General features: G+C 44.0%; 2 protein-coding genes and 1 long non-coding RNA gene across 3 annotated transcripts; all 3 read right to left on the minus strand.

The window, feature by feature from the left end:
• Window positions 1-834: 834 nt before the first annotated feature.
• On the minus strand, window positions 835-1,973 carry LOC123055472 (uncharacterized). The gene is made up of 3 exons (XM_044479484.1): window positions 1,905-1,973; window positions 1,655-1,798; window positions 835-1,392 (listed from the first exon to the last, which is right to left on the minus strand). Exons 1-3 carry the CDS (start codon window positions 1,971-1,973, stop codon window positions 835-837), a joined length of 771 nt encoding a protein of 256 aa, XP_044335419.1.
• Window positions 1,974-7,778: 5,805 nt separating this feature from the next.
• Window positions 7,779-9,406, minus strand: LOC123051051 (cytochrome P450 89A2). Its single transcript, XM_044473808.1, has one exon. The coding sequence runs from the start codon at window positions 9,377-9,379 to the stop codon at window positions 7,967-7,969; it is 1,413 nt and encodes a 470-aa protein (XP_044329743.1). The 5' UTR covers window positions 9,380-9,406; the 3' UTR covers window positions 7,779-7,966.
• A 3,641-nt stretch (window positions 9,407-13,047) lies between these two features.
• On the minus strand, window positions 13,048-13,533 carry LOC123048244 (uncharacterized). Its single transcript, XR_006423258.1, has 2 exons — window positions 13,490-13,533; window positions 13,048-13,321 (listed from the first exon to the last, which is right to left on the minus strand). It is a non-coding gene; the product is annotated as an uncharacterized lncRNA (long non-coding RNA).
• Window positions 13,534-14,968: the final 1,435 nt, after the last annotated feature.

Raw genomic sequence — 14,968 nt, forward strand, 5'->3', positions numbered from 1 at the left:
CAAGGGGAGCTCCTTCTGCTCCTGCTGCAGCTGCTGCTCCTCCTGCTACAAGGGCAACAAAGAAAGCTAAAACTACAAGGACTGCAACTTCTACTGCTGGTGCTGGTCCAAGTTCTTCTACTGCTGGTGCTGGTCCAAGTTCCTCTACTACTGCTGGGCCAAGAGGAAGAAACAAGTTCATCCCCCCAAGATTTGCAGGTAGTGGAAGAGTGAGGAAGCCATCCTTTAAGATGTCTGAGTGGTTCAACTGTTCTCAAGGGAGCAGGTGAAGTTGTGTTAATTTGTGGTGAGCTGATGATGTTCAAAACATCTGCATTTTGGTTGTGATGACACCTTTCATGTAAGGTACCTAGTGGACTTGTTGGGCTATGATGAAAACTTGTGTTGCTTCTGGTTAGCTGTTGATGTTCTAAACATCTTTATTCTGGTTGTCATGAGTACTTTCATGTAAGGTACCTAGTGGACTTGTTGGGCTATGATGAAAACTTGTGTTGCTTCTGGTTAGCTGTTGATGTTCTAAACATCTTTATTTTGGTGAGTACTTTCTGGTTAGTTGTGGCTCCTAATTTTCTTATTGTTTGCTAATAAGTGTGATGAATGTGGCTACTACTGTGATCCAAGATTACCTAATTTGATCATCTAGTTGTGACACCATAGTTAACATCATACTTAACAACATAGTTAACATCATGACACCATAGTTCAAAGCTTACAAGACATAGTTCAAGGTTACACCCTACTTCAAATACTGCAAACTGCCACCAGTTCACACATTACAAGCCATAGTTCAATGCTTGAAACTTAAGATAATGACCCACATGGTCAGATTACAAATCACTCTTCATCACAAATATCCTTGATGTCCTTCAGCTTTCTCTTGTTCTTGTCACTAGCTTTGACAAGATCAGCAATGTGAAACTCCAAATTCCTCCTCTCAGTGCTCAACTTTTCCTTCTCCTTCAAATGAGCAAACATCAGATTCCTAATCACATTTCCTTGGGCAACCTGAATGCTCTTCAACTGGTCAACCTTTTGCTTCAGTTCTTTGTTCTCAGCATCCATTGCACCCAGCTGTTCCTTCAAAGCTGAAATATTGTTGTCCAAAGGAGGAGTGATCTCCTCATGTTCACCTTGTTGGACTTCATTTTCCTTGGGAATATTGTCCTGGGTATCAAGTAGGTTGTTCACATCCTCAACAAGCTTCTCATAAGTCTCCTGTAGCTTGTTCTTCTGTGATGTGAGATTGTGGACAAGTGATGAATGTTCCAGACATGCCATCCTATTAGCACGCTGGCAATCCTCATACAAAAGCCATAGTTTGTGAAGAGCATTCTGCAGATGCTCTGGCCACTCCTCATCTACCCACTGAACAACACCACAACTGCTTGCTTCCTGCAAAACAACAAGTATAATGCATTTACTTCCTTTTTCACTTCATTTATATCACTGTGGTGTTGTTCATTTATATGTATGAACAATTCATTTACTTCACTCAGTCACTATGGTATGGTACATGACAGTACCTTTAACTAAACTACTAGGTGAACAGTGAACATGAACAATGAACAGTGAACATGAACAATGAACAGTGCATATGAACAATTTATAGTTTCTTCACAAAATGAGCAAACTACAGATTTTTGCTAGCACTCACATCAAGTCCACAGGCAATGAACGTCCTCCCAGTGCTAATCCCTTCGAAGCAAACATGCCTCTTCGCCGGCTGGCCATGCTCACACATCACCATCGCCTCATCGTCAACACCAGAGTAGTTCGGGTCCTCGATTGTAGCCGGGATCTACATCAACAAAAGAAACGCACAAAATCCATCTCACGGGTTCAAATTGAGCAGGAAAAACAAAATCCCCAAACAAGAAGCCTAGCTACGAGTACACATCACTGACCTTGATAGGGGAGCCGCCTGAAGAGTACTCGTAGCCCGATTCCTCGCTGTCGTCGCTCCACGAATCCATGGCGGACGGCGGCGAGCTGGCTTCTCACCGATGTCTACCAGAGCCAGAGAGAGGAGACAGAGGAGAGGGGCGAGAGAGAGAGAGAGAGAGGGCGCGGGGGATCTGTCTGGCGAGCACCGACAGGACCGACCGACGCGGCGTCTTGAGCATTTTGTTCCTAACGACGCCGTTTGCCTGTCCGTCACGCCACGTCAGCGTTTTCGGGGCCCACCTGTCCGAAAAGAGATCAAACGAGGCTAAACGGCCGCTCAGTGCTTTTTGCAACGGGTTAAGAGATTTTACGGTGTTTGTTGCAACAGATTAACGACTTGGTAGTTTCCTGCAAACCTAGCCACAAATGTGGTGGTTTCTTGCAATTGACTCCTGGGGCTGGCTTGGTCGCCTTGACAGGGTTTCTTCAAACCCATGCTAACTAGATGGGGGAGACGTCTCTTCTGACTTGCGTTCGCAGCACTTGCTTGGACCCTGCGAACGGTGCGTAGGATGGTTGTTGAGCATGTTTTTCTTAGGCATGCCTTTTTGACTCTATCTTCAAATTTGTATTTTTGTAGCACACCCGCTCTCTAGACAGATGGATCGCGGCCGACTTGATCATAAAATGGACACGATGACTGCTGACGCGTGTCGTTTCTCTTCGCTGCAGAATTCCTGATCTACCGGCCACTTGGTAGTCTTTTTTCACTTTCTTTTATATTTGTTTTTTGGACGTTTTTGCGTTGGTGTTGGTGCCCCACTAGACTATTTATATTTTCATTGCGTCATGTGAATTTGTTGTGTGGACATGGTGGTTGCTTTATTTATAAAGCAGGGAGAAGTCTGTTTTAGTGAGTATGGAAATTTTTTTGTATATATAACATGTGAATGTATTTAACCCACCTGCATTGCAGTCGAGTGATCTGTCAAGCACAATTCTTGATGCTTCTCTGCTGCACAATGCTGATCTAACGGTGAATATATTTTCTTCATCGACAAGTAATCAAAGGAATAGTAGGTGGTAGTCTTCCCTGATTACTAAAAACAATCAAGTTATTGCTATGTCAATAACTATGTGGATATCTTGTGAAATGTAACTAATCGATTTATTTGGATAGAATGAGAGAGGAAGCTCTAAGCAATTTGTAAGATATGTTGATACATGTTGAAACATAATTGATATTTATTGTGAAATGTATCTGAAATCATGAAATAAGAATAAAATAATGCAAAGTTGTGGTAATGTCTATTGAATATTTTTTAAATGAATCAATATATGACTAAATTTGTTAAAATATGACTGAATGTTTCTCAAATTGATTTGAACAATCACTGAAGCACCACTAAAAGGGTGAAACATTTGTGAATGATGCATGGAACATGATTTAAATAGGTGTAAACATGTTTGAAATCCATTGGCACTGAAATGTTTTGGAAGAAGTGAGATCTATCGAAACATATTTGACATATTTATGAATGGTGTCTGGAACATAACTAAAATAGGTGCAACTGTTTTTTGAATCCATTGGTTTTTTGAATGTCCACTCAAACATGGTTGAAAACTACAAAATCTTAACAAACACATGTTGGAAAGACTTGTTGTCAATATTTCATCGTAGTAGATATCAATATAGTTCTTAATTACTAGCCATCAAGTTGAGATACATGGGAATTTGAGAGTGATGTTAGGTGTCTTGGTTGTCTAGATAATTAACAAGACATAGGCTTTGAATAAACCACAAGTGGAAGGGGTTATCATATCACTTTAAATGTGGAACTATAGAGTGTTGAACCCGTGGGGAACTAGTAGACAGTCCTCCTATCCTCTCTAGTTATATGTGTCACATATACAACCATCAAAGCACTTAATGTCTACTTTACCTGGACACCAATTGATAATTGTTTATGTGACTTGTGTTGAAGCTGAGAAACAATACCGATAGGGTGGAAAAATAACAGCAAGATAATTACATAATAAGTTTGTGTAAATTTATGTAATAAATTGTGTGGTGGTCTCTAATGGGAGCAAGTGTTGTAGGAAGTTATTGGTTATTCAGTAACAAAGTGATTGTCTTTGTTATTGTTTGTGGTCAAAGTCCATGGGCCATGCGAAAGATGCATCTAAATGTTCTACTTATATGACTTCTCTCTAATCTCACCTGTACATCCTCTTAAAACATGGGTAGACATGGGATTTGGTAAGTTGGGCTTTATGATTGCTCCATAAGTGAACTTCGTGTTTATTTCTAGGGTGTGACATAAGCTTAGCATATGCTTTATTGTACATACTAATGGAATCAGAGTTGTCGCCCCCCCCCCCCCCCCCCCCCGACCAAGTACAAGTGTTTATAGCAAGTGATAAATCTCCCATCAGTTGAGAACCATTGTATCAATTCATTGCTATAACACCCACTAACCCCAGTCAAGAAATGCCGCAAAACAAATTAAGAACCCACATCAGCCACATTGGTTCTAGCTAGGTTGAATCTCACCATCTTTGCTAGTTGCCACAAGTTATGAACTGATAATGTGTTTGGAAGTATTTTTTTACTATTGAATTGAATAATCTATACCTACTAATAAAGGGAGGCCATATTCTTAGTTCGCCATTAATATTTACAGAAAAGTCCTAGTGGTTTAGGGTAATCAATTTGCATATTCTTAGTCCATCATTAATATTTACAGAAAAGTCCAAATACTTTTCGGTAATTAGTCCACATTCCATCATTAATTTTCCACAAAAATCCGCCTGTCATCCTCGCCGTTCAGTTCGTCGGTTGTTGGGCTGCACGCCGAGTTGGGCCTGGTTTGCATATTTATTTTCCTTCGATTCGGGGGGAGGGGGGGGGGGGGGGCGCAAAAAATTGTTTTCGCCAGTGCAGGGGGTCGAACTCATGACCTTCCTTCCACTGCAATGGCCACTGCACTGCTCTATGCTTGTCTGAAGACATAGGGTTAGCTAAATATTTAAATAGTCCGACATTACTTGTTTCGATCAGAATTAACCAACATATATATGCCCAGAGTTGTATTAGAATCAAACAAGCAGCCTTAATAAGAAAAAACAAACACATGGTGAGGCAATGATCCTGGTGGTGTGTGGCTGCACTTCAAAAAAATAAGAGGAAATAAAGCGGTTCCGCGGCACGTCATTAATTAGGCAATTTAAAAGAGGCATAATCAAAGGGAGGACTTTGCAGGACTGATTTGGTAAACGTATTTGTGCATAATTAAAGGAAGAAATTAACTCATACCAGTAAATTCAGAAGAACGTTTGCTCCCATCGACAACGCCATTTGTCCACATATGTTTTTTTTACTAAATTTATGTTACGTCTGCACATGTGATCCTTACTTAATTTGCATCAATGTTATTTACCATTTAAACACACGTCATTGACATTGATTTTATTTTTCTTGATTATAATGCTTATTATGTTGTCTTGAATTTTATGAATAGAGTATAAGTTTTTTTCATAAAAAACATTGTCAATCAAATGAATTTACTATGAATCTCCATGTCGTGGCCTCCACGCCGTGATCCTCAAATGATGCATTTTTATGTCATCAGCGACCGTTGTCCCATGACATCGTTCCTCAACACCGCCGGCAACATATTTGTGCCTCACCCAGAACCGCCACACCCACCACACCACCGACCTTACCGAACCTCGTCAATGGACAGAGCCATTCTGGACGTGAATCCATCATCGTCCATGGCTTCGGACGAGTCAGAGAGCCGCCACCAGCCCACCAGCTGCGGCAGAATGGATATGGGCATGTAAAGCTCTGAGCTACCTTGATCGGGCACCACAGGTGGCCACCATGCTGCCCCCATGGCTGTGGCGGTACAACCACCACCGAGAGCCCCTGGTACCGCGGCCCTAGATTCCTGGTTACACCGACATGCATGGCAACTAGGGACATGATAGTGACTTTGGAACATACAACGTGGCCAATGCAAGACAATCTAGAGCATTCAACATGTCAGTCCAGAACTCAACATGGCACCCGCACGGTATGGGTACGGGTAATGTGTGCCGTAACCCACATCGGTCTCAATATTTTCCGCCCAAACCTATACCCGTACCCGCACCCCGGGTTTCAAATTGTTTCGATACCCATACCCAGCCGGGTACAGGTAATACCCATCTCAACATTTATATTTCAATTTGTTTAAAGTTGACTAAACAATGATCAAGACATTCAAATAATGCATTCATAGATCATACACATTCATCAATGGACCAATCATCAACACATTCATGCATAGTAGAATTTCAAAATTATTCACCAAATTTGACGCTTCTCATGCTTCGCCCTTTTCATTGGCGGAGCACATGCGTTGCTCGTGGGACTAGCCGGATGTTGCATAGGGCAGCCACGACCACGACCATGCTCCACATTATAGTCGCCACAACACCCAGGCATTTTCACTTTTGAAGGTGGTTGGAAGCGTGAGGAGGGAAACGACAACAAATCTACTTGACAAGCTGTACTTAGCGACTTGTAGCTTGTTTTTTTTCTTTCTCAATCTAATTAATGCACATGGAATCTACTTGACATAGTGTAGTAGTATACGGGTTCATGGGTATGGGTATTGCCTTCCCGTACCCGCCTTACCTGACGGGTATAATTTTTCCCATTTAGAAATACATGGGTATTTTTATTTTTCATACCCTTACCTAATATGGTTTTTACACGCCGGGTTCACAGGTAGCGGGTACCCATTGCCATGTTGATCCGGGACGTCCGTTCCTGTACCAGTGGAGTCAGTAGAGGCGACGCGTGAGGGTGTTGAACCAAGACACGACGTGAGTGTATCGGAATAGAAGCTCCAGTCATGTGCAGTGGAATCATCACGGATCTCAGCAAACGACTCATTGGAGTGGCCAATTCGCTTTGTAGCAAGAGAAATTATTGCATTGCACATGCAAATCAAGCTGCTACGGTGCACAGTCCCTGCCATGATCTCGAGTTATCGCTATGATGCATGCACATGCAAATCAAGCTGCTACTTGGTGGAGTGCGGATTTGTGCCATGCAGGTCCAGGGCACCGAGACCCGCACGAGCCTTTTCTTTTGGCTTCCAATTTTTAATCTTTCGTATCTTTTGAATGACAAGTTTAGAAATTATATTTTTCATATTTGTATTTCTCGTGGCGAGGGCTTTGAAATAAGATCCATTTTAAATACTTTTTAAGATTTTAAAATATACATTTTCAAGATTTAGTAAAAAATCTATTGAGTTTCAACCTTAAAACTTAGTATCAGCGACCGACATAATCACAACTTTAATACAAAAGTGAACTTTATATGAGCGACCGAGAAAATTGTTAGTTTCACATGCAAAATTGTAAGTTTCAAAGATTAAAACTTTAAACTTACCGTGTTCTCGTGTGGGATCCAACTACTTTTGCAGACCGCGAGAAAATCGGGTGGCCGGGAAGGTCTGGGTAGGTGTGTGCTCCTGCAGCTGCGTGCACCTGTGAATTTCCGAGCCTCATGGCGTATGATGCTTGGAGAAGTGCATGAAATTCTAACAGCCTGTTACCATCATATTATTTATCTATTTTTCACAGAATTTTTCAGGTTATACAAGTCTATGGTTTTCACTATAGGGTATTCAATTTTGATTTCCGAAAGGAGAAGCATCTTATTAGTGAATTGCTAGTACTACGTTCCAAAATAGATGGGTTTTCTCATAAAAAAGGTGGGGTTTTCAATGTTGCACAACCTCCAATAAGTGTCTTTGATCCTCAACCTTCATATAGGAAACTAAAAATATATTTAGCTGAAACAAATTTTGATGCAACGATAAGCACACCCCACGGAAGAGAAAAGCAAGAAGCACACGATTTCTTATTATTTGATGCAAGTACAATCACACATACCACACGGTCCGTGTGGTAAGCAAGCTCAAACAAACTTCAACAGGAAAGCAGAACAAGACGTGCATGAAAAATAGGACCACACACATTCAGAAACCGGACACAAGTTTGTCAAAGATTTTAGAAGAACTCAAGTGCGTCCAGTGACACGCGCGGAGAGCGGCTTCTTCATTATTTTTATGAAGCCGTCCTGCTCCGTCATGTCGACACCGCTGCTGCAGTCTTCGGCGGACAGTGCCCAGTCGAAGTTGTGCACGAGCGCCGCTAAGAAGCACTTGATGTGCAACATTCCCATGTTCACGCCAGGGCAGTGCCGATGTCCCGCACCGAACGGCATCATCCTGATCTCCTTGGGGCCCGGCGCCGGCCCGATGTCTTCCGCCTCGCCTCCGGCAAGGAACCGCTCCGGCCAGAACTTGTCAGGATGGGTCCACCGCTTCGCATCTCTTCCAATGTCGGCTAAATTGAACTGCACGCTCAAGCCGTCCAGCGGCACAGCTCTCATTCCACCGATCGCTTTGGCGCCGTCGCCGTGGGCGCTGCGCAAGATGACCGGCACCGGCGGGTGCATGCGGAGGCATTCAAGGACTACCGCGTTCAGGTAGGGCATGCCGCTGCGAAGGCTCTTGCTGGAGAGTATCCCGCCGGCGTCGGCCTCGTCGTCGATCTCCCGGCGCAGCCTGTCCAGGGTCTCCGGCTGGTCGATGAGATGGGCGAGGGTCCACTCGAGGCAGGCTGCGGTTGACCCCGTGGCTGCACCCAGGAACTCGAACACAAGGCCCACCAGCTCGCCGTCTCGAAGAGGACGGCCGGGGCCGGAGGCATCACCATTGTCGGGGACACGGAGATCCAGGAGCGAGTCCACGTAAGGATGGACGATGCCGCCACAGAGCTGAGACTGCGACTGCCTCCGTGCCGCGATCAGAGGGAGGTACAGCTCGGTCTGCCGTTTGAGCACGGCGGAGATCCGGCGAAACCCCCTCCAGTTCGCGAGCTTGGATAGCATCGAGCCATCGAACCCGGGGCTGAGCTTACCTGCGGCGACGATGGAGTCCCGTATCACGCGTCCTATGGCGTGTCTCTGGCCGTCGTCCACAATGTCGCCGAAGCACAGGCGCGTGGCCAGCGTGAACACGGCTTTGGTGACGGGCTCACGGACGGCCACGTCACCTCCTCCGCCGCATCGGGCCGAGAAGTCTGCGACGAGTGCCTGGGCGGCCTCCTCATGAAGCGGGGCTAAGGAACCGAGGCGTGAGAGGATCTCAGCCGTGAGGTTGCACCGGAGCACTCGCCACTGCGGGCCGTAGGTCACAGTGGCTATGTTGTCGTTCCGTTCGCCATGGCGCCAGGTGGCCAGGGAGGTGGGGAAGCTTGCTGCCGGCCGGTTTAAGAAGTCGTCGGCGTTCCCAATGAGCGCTCGATGAGCAACATCGGGGTCCCCGATGTGGTGGGTGGTGGCCTGGGATCTCCTGGTGTAGCTCCGCAGAAAGACCACTCCGGCTAGGAGGCAAAAGAGAGCGGCCAGGAGCATAACGAATTCCATTGTTGAGTGAATGATTTGCTGTGGACTGTGGGTACGTGTCTTTATATAGACCAATGCGTTCAAGTGAATGATTAGAATGTGAGTGCGGACAGATGCGCATTTACCTTTTGTGAGTGCGGACAACCTACACTGTATCCTCGAGTTCCATGGAGGCCCAATTTTGTAAAAAAGTATGAAAATAAATGCACATATACAGACAGAGACATAATGTACACATCTGTAAATTTTCACGATGAAATTCATTAAAAGATAGCTGCACAATAAAAACAAATCTATGACTTATTAGTTCATGCACTATTCATTCTCAAAGTGCATGATTTTTTTGTGCAACTTGCAATCAATGTATTTGATTGTCAAATTCTACACACATGTACTACCTCCGTTTCTAAATATAAGACTTTCTAGAGATTTCCCTAGGGACCACATATGGATGTATATCGACATATTTTTTAGAGTGTGCATTCATTAATTTTGCTCCGTATGTAGACCATATTGGAATATCTAAAAGGGCTATATTTAGGAGTGATGGGAGTGCATTACATCCATGTATAGTTGTTTTCAGATTTTTTTAAACTAAAAAATTGGAGTTTTAATTTTTTTTCTTCAGAAGAACAAGCTCCGTGGAGCCATTTTGTGTCTCATAACGGCAAAATATGTTAGTTGAGCAACAGCAGGGTGGCCGATGTGGTGGGTGGTGGCCTGGTATCGCCGGTTGTAGCTTCGAATTCACAGAAAGAGCACTCCAGCTAGGAAGAACAAGTGAGCGGCCAAGAGCATATGGAGCTCCGGCTAGGAGGCATAAGAGAGCGGCCAGGAGCATGGGGAGCTCCATTATTATCGTGCTAAAGTCTAGACGATGCCCTAAGCGTGGCCGTGAATACCTTGTTATTAATAGGTGCTAGAAAAACAACTAAAAGGAATGCAAAAGAATATGGGAATGTTCTTTATTTACATTGTAGCTAACCAGATGTCATTTTCTCCTATAAAAACGGTGAACCATTAACTGGGTTGCTATGCTTCAAGCATTTGGCACACATACCGTATATGGCAATATAAAAATTAATCCAAAAAAATAACTTATGAGCGACATGTATGGCTTGCTAATGTAGCATAGTTGCATGGTCAAATCTACACTACTATTAAACAAGAGAACATGGCGGACGAAAACTCTGCCAGGCCCACGCTCCCACAAGAGAAACAACCCACGCCCGCGCACAAGGGAAACAATCAAACCCACGTCCAATTTATATGGAGAGAAAAAAAAACAATCGCAAAAGGGAAACCACACATCCGTTCCGCATGCATTGTTCAACAATACAGAAAGAAAGTTGCTAAATTAGCGGCAACCACTTTATTTTTCCCCGCCGCCGCCGTCGTTCCGCGTTGCCATCCAGGCGTACAGGTTAACCCGCGGCATCGCTGCCCTGGGCATCCGGCGAGGCACCCGACCACGACGGCGACGACGAGCTCTTCGCCGACACAGGTGTCGCGCCCAGACTAGCTGAACTCCGTTGTCGTCCAGATGTCCAGGTTTACCTGCGCCATCGCTGCCCTGCGCAGACGGCAAGGCACCAGAGGACGGCCGCAACAACGAGCTCTTCGTCAATACAGGTACCGCCCAGACTGTCTGAACTTTGTTGCCATCCAAGCGTCCAGGTTGACCTGTGCCATCGCTGCCCTGAGCAGACGGCGAGGGACCTGACGACGGGTTCGACGAGCTGACCTGCCCTGCGTCATTCACGTCCGAGCTCTTCGCCAACAAAGGTGCCGCCCAGACTGTCTGAACTTCGCGAGGCTTTTACATGCCGCCGCCACCCAGACTGTCCCGTGCCATCGCCGCACTGCGTATACGACGACGTCACAGCGCCGATGAACTGCTCCGCAGGTGCACACTTATTTGCCAACATGTTGCCAGTGTGATCCATTTGATTGATCCTCTTGCTTTTCTGCGTATTATAATGATAAAAAACATGTTGGCATTCTATAATTCATCAAAAACAAGAATGACTCTTATGGCATGAGCATATGCTAACATGATCCCTATTGTACGTACTTGACCTAAACCTGAAATCGTACCATGAAGCCTTGGCAAATGCACATGGTACTGACCTCACCTAAAAGCCTCACCAAGCTGCATATGGTTCACCCATTGCTCAGTTAAAGTAATATGAACATAAAAAAAGCCACACTCTGAAAGAGACCTAGATGAATAGTATTACAAACTACTACATGCTGTTACATTATGCCAAGTATATTAATGCAAATTGAATTAATTTGGGTAGCAGACCTAGATGAATAGTATTACAAACTATTATATTCTGTAGCATTATGCAAGTAAATTAATGCAAATTGAATTCATTTGGGTAACAGACGTAGATGAATAGTATTACAAATAACTACATCTTGTAGCATTATACTAAGTATATTAATGCAAATTGAATTTATTTGGGTAAGCAGAGGTACCACAAGAAAGCTCTGAAGGTAAACAGTTGGTGGGAGTTGATAAACAAAACTCTACTATGTCTGTATTCCGGTAATACTATTCCTTCAAAGATAGTTGTATGATAACACTCTTACATTCACAGGGTTGAAGGACTTCGTATGGCCCCTACCACTCTCAACTGCTGAATTGTGTCGTGATTTGCAGACCCTAAATAAATAAAAAGGCAGATGGATAGAGAGCAATATGCACAAAATAGGGATGAGATTAATAAGAGACGGCGTGAGGCCTAGAAACAGAAAAAAAATTGCCGCTGCCAAGATCAATGGCCTAAATAACAGAGTACACACACAGTTGGCTATGTCACAAGGTAACAATGATCAACTTCATGATATATGGCCCAGTTGTATTACTATATAATGATCTATTCTTCATATATTCAGACCGTAATGAGACTAATAATCGGATGGAAATGGAGTGGTATGCACAAAATAGAGAGGAAATATTAAAGCGACAACGTCAAACCCGCAAGCAAAATAAGCATATTGCTGCCGTCCTCAACGGCAGTAACATTGTGTCACACATGCCAGCTACCGGACAATTGGCAGTCACACAACTGCAGAACATAACATGTGCAGGTGGTGTAGTATCAAATTCCATGCATTTCAACAGAGACATCCTCGACGAAAAAGAGAATATTTATGAAGATGATGAGTCCAATTGGTTGCACAGAAATGATGCGTACCAGATGCAACGAATTTCAAGACAAATGACACTCACCCAAATGTCAAACTGTTTGAGAACCCCCAACTCAGTACATTCGTCAACCTACATATCCCAGAAGAGTCTTAAAAAAAAGGTTAGTTCATCGATTTTTTAATGGTGCTAAATTATCAAAAGTGTTTATTTCTTCTTTCTTTGGGCACTCTATAGTTGATTCAGGTACAAAGCCTTTTTATGGCATCAAACAACATCTACCAATCCAACATAATAATGATCACTCACACATTCAGTGATCAGCAAGTAAGAAAGTACCCTCTCTAATCACAAAAAGTCTTGTCTCTGTGACTGCATCCAAAGAAGTAGCACTATTTCTATTACCCGATAAATATATACTCTTTGTTGCTACAATTGTAGTCCAGTGTCTACGCACACAAGGTGCACATAAAAGAGGAATTGGGTCTTCTTATACTTTTTTTGTTTTTCATTTTCCAGTATATAAATGAGGTCATCTTCTTCTATTATTAAATTTGCATATTAGATGGCTGTAGGTTAAGTATTGGACGTACTTCATAGCCTCCTCCTCGCAGCACTGCTCCAGAAATACAACAAGTTACACAGTGTCCAAAACTGAAAAGCAGTAAAATCCATTCACAGGAAATCAGGTAACATGGGGCTGAATTTGATTTTATAGGGCTACATGTAACCTGCCATGCGAGGATATGTGCTCTCGCATAGTGACCCTGCGACTGCGAGCCCGCTGTTCGGCTATCCTCTCACCTCTGTAACCCGGCAATCAGAACTCAATTCAGAACGAGATGGGAATTCAGTTGGATTTCCGACGAAGAACAAGATTTGTTCAAAGTTTTAGCACTGATGGGCGCAAACTAGCCATCTGCACATCAGAAGATCCACGAGTAACAAGGAGAAGCAGGGCAGCCAGCACAAACCTCCCGTGTCGCCTCTCTGCCTCCCCGCGGCGGCCCGAGACCGTTGTGTGGTGGCACGCCAAGCGTCCCCGGCGACCCCTCCGTCTGCGCCCCTCGCGCTACTCCTCTCCCTCCGTCTACGCTGCCGGCTCCTGCGCCACTGCTCCTGCTCCTCCCCCTCCTCCGCGGCCGGGCGTACCGAGGCCGAGGCGGCGACCGGCGCGCGCGCGTATATGCGGCATCAGCGTTGTATTTGGCGTTGCCCACGACGGTGCGGATGGCGGAGGCGTTGGCGCAGGAGCAGCATGCCCAGGGACTCCTTCGCCGTAACCGCCGGGAGCACCGAGGACGGTAGCGGCGGCTTTTTTCCTGAGAGCGGCGGGGAGACATTGGAAGGGATAAGGTATGTGAAGTGTGTGGGTGTGGAGAACTGAGAGGAGGCAGCGAGGGGCGTGTCCAAATTTTTTTTCATCGATTCCTTTTCTTTTTATTATCACTGGCCTTTTTCATCATTCTGTTTACATTGATGCTACACACCACACCGAATGCACGATTTATGCACGATGAGTCAGCTCGGCCTTTCATTATGTCTGCGAATCTACTTTACAACCGACAGTTCTGTGACCGATCCTTGCACAACAGTCAATCCGGTGGTGTGCTGCAGTTTTAGTTTATGGTTGGATGGTTGGATATGTAGCATCGTCCAAACATCGTGCAATAAAGTCGTCTGCATAGCAGCTCTCTTATGTCTGATGCATGGATCAGTACCCTAGGATTAGTTGTCGTACAAGAATCGGCTGCAAACTGTCGTGCGTAAAGTAGTTTTGTTCTGTTTATATTACTCCCTCTGTTAAGATCTTACATTATGAAACGGAGGGAGTAGTTATCTAATTTTTCTATTGAAAGTTGACGTGTGGGTGCAATCTTTTTACAGGACTCTGTCATGATTGTTTTCATAGTTTATAGAACTTTTTGTTGAGGATAAATCATGTAGGTCATTTTGTAGCCTCTTGATGTTAAATTTCATGGAATACTTATGGGAGATATTTCGACACTTTTGAAAAGATATATTTTGCATCATATCATAATACTTATTATTTTATGAAGTAGCACTATTTAAAAACTAAGTCGTATTACTTGACTTTAGTTTCATAGGGCATATTTAGAACAAAATTAGTTGTTATTTTAGTAGATTGAGAATCGAATAATGATGATATAAGAAATCCGGATCCTTAGGCATGACACATATGCACATGGCTCAATATCAATGACTCACTAAAGAGAAATAAGATTTAAAATAGATGTTTCTATTATAGATTATGATACGTGCATTGCAAGTCTACTAGTTAATACAAAGAGTACAACTTATGATCAACATGCATAGGTGCTGAGGTAGCACGGTTGCATGCTTAGAATAATTAGGTAGTAGATTGCATATAAATAAATGTAACATAATATTTGTGAATGACAGGCATAAGTACTGATTTGACATGGTTACAC

The sequence above is a fragment of the Triticum aestivum genome, chromosome 2D (assembly GCF_018294505.1).
Source record: "Triticum aestivum cultivar Chinese Spring chromosome 2D, IWGSC CS RefSeq v2.1, whole genome shotgun sequence".
In the NCBI taxonomy this organism is placed as follows: Eukaryota; Viridiplantae; Streptophyta; class Magnoliopsida; order Poales; family Poaceae; genus Triticum; species Triticum aestivum.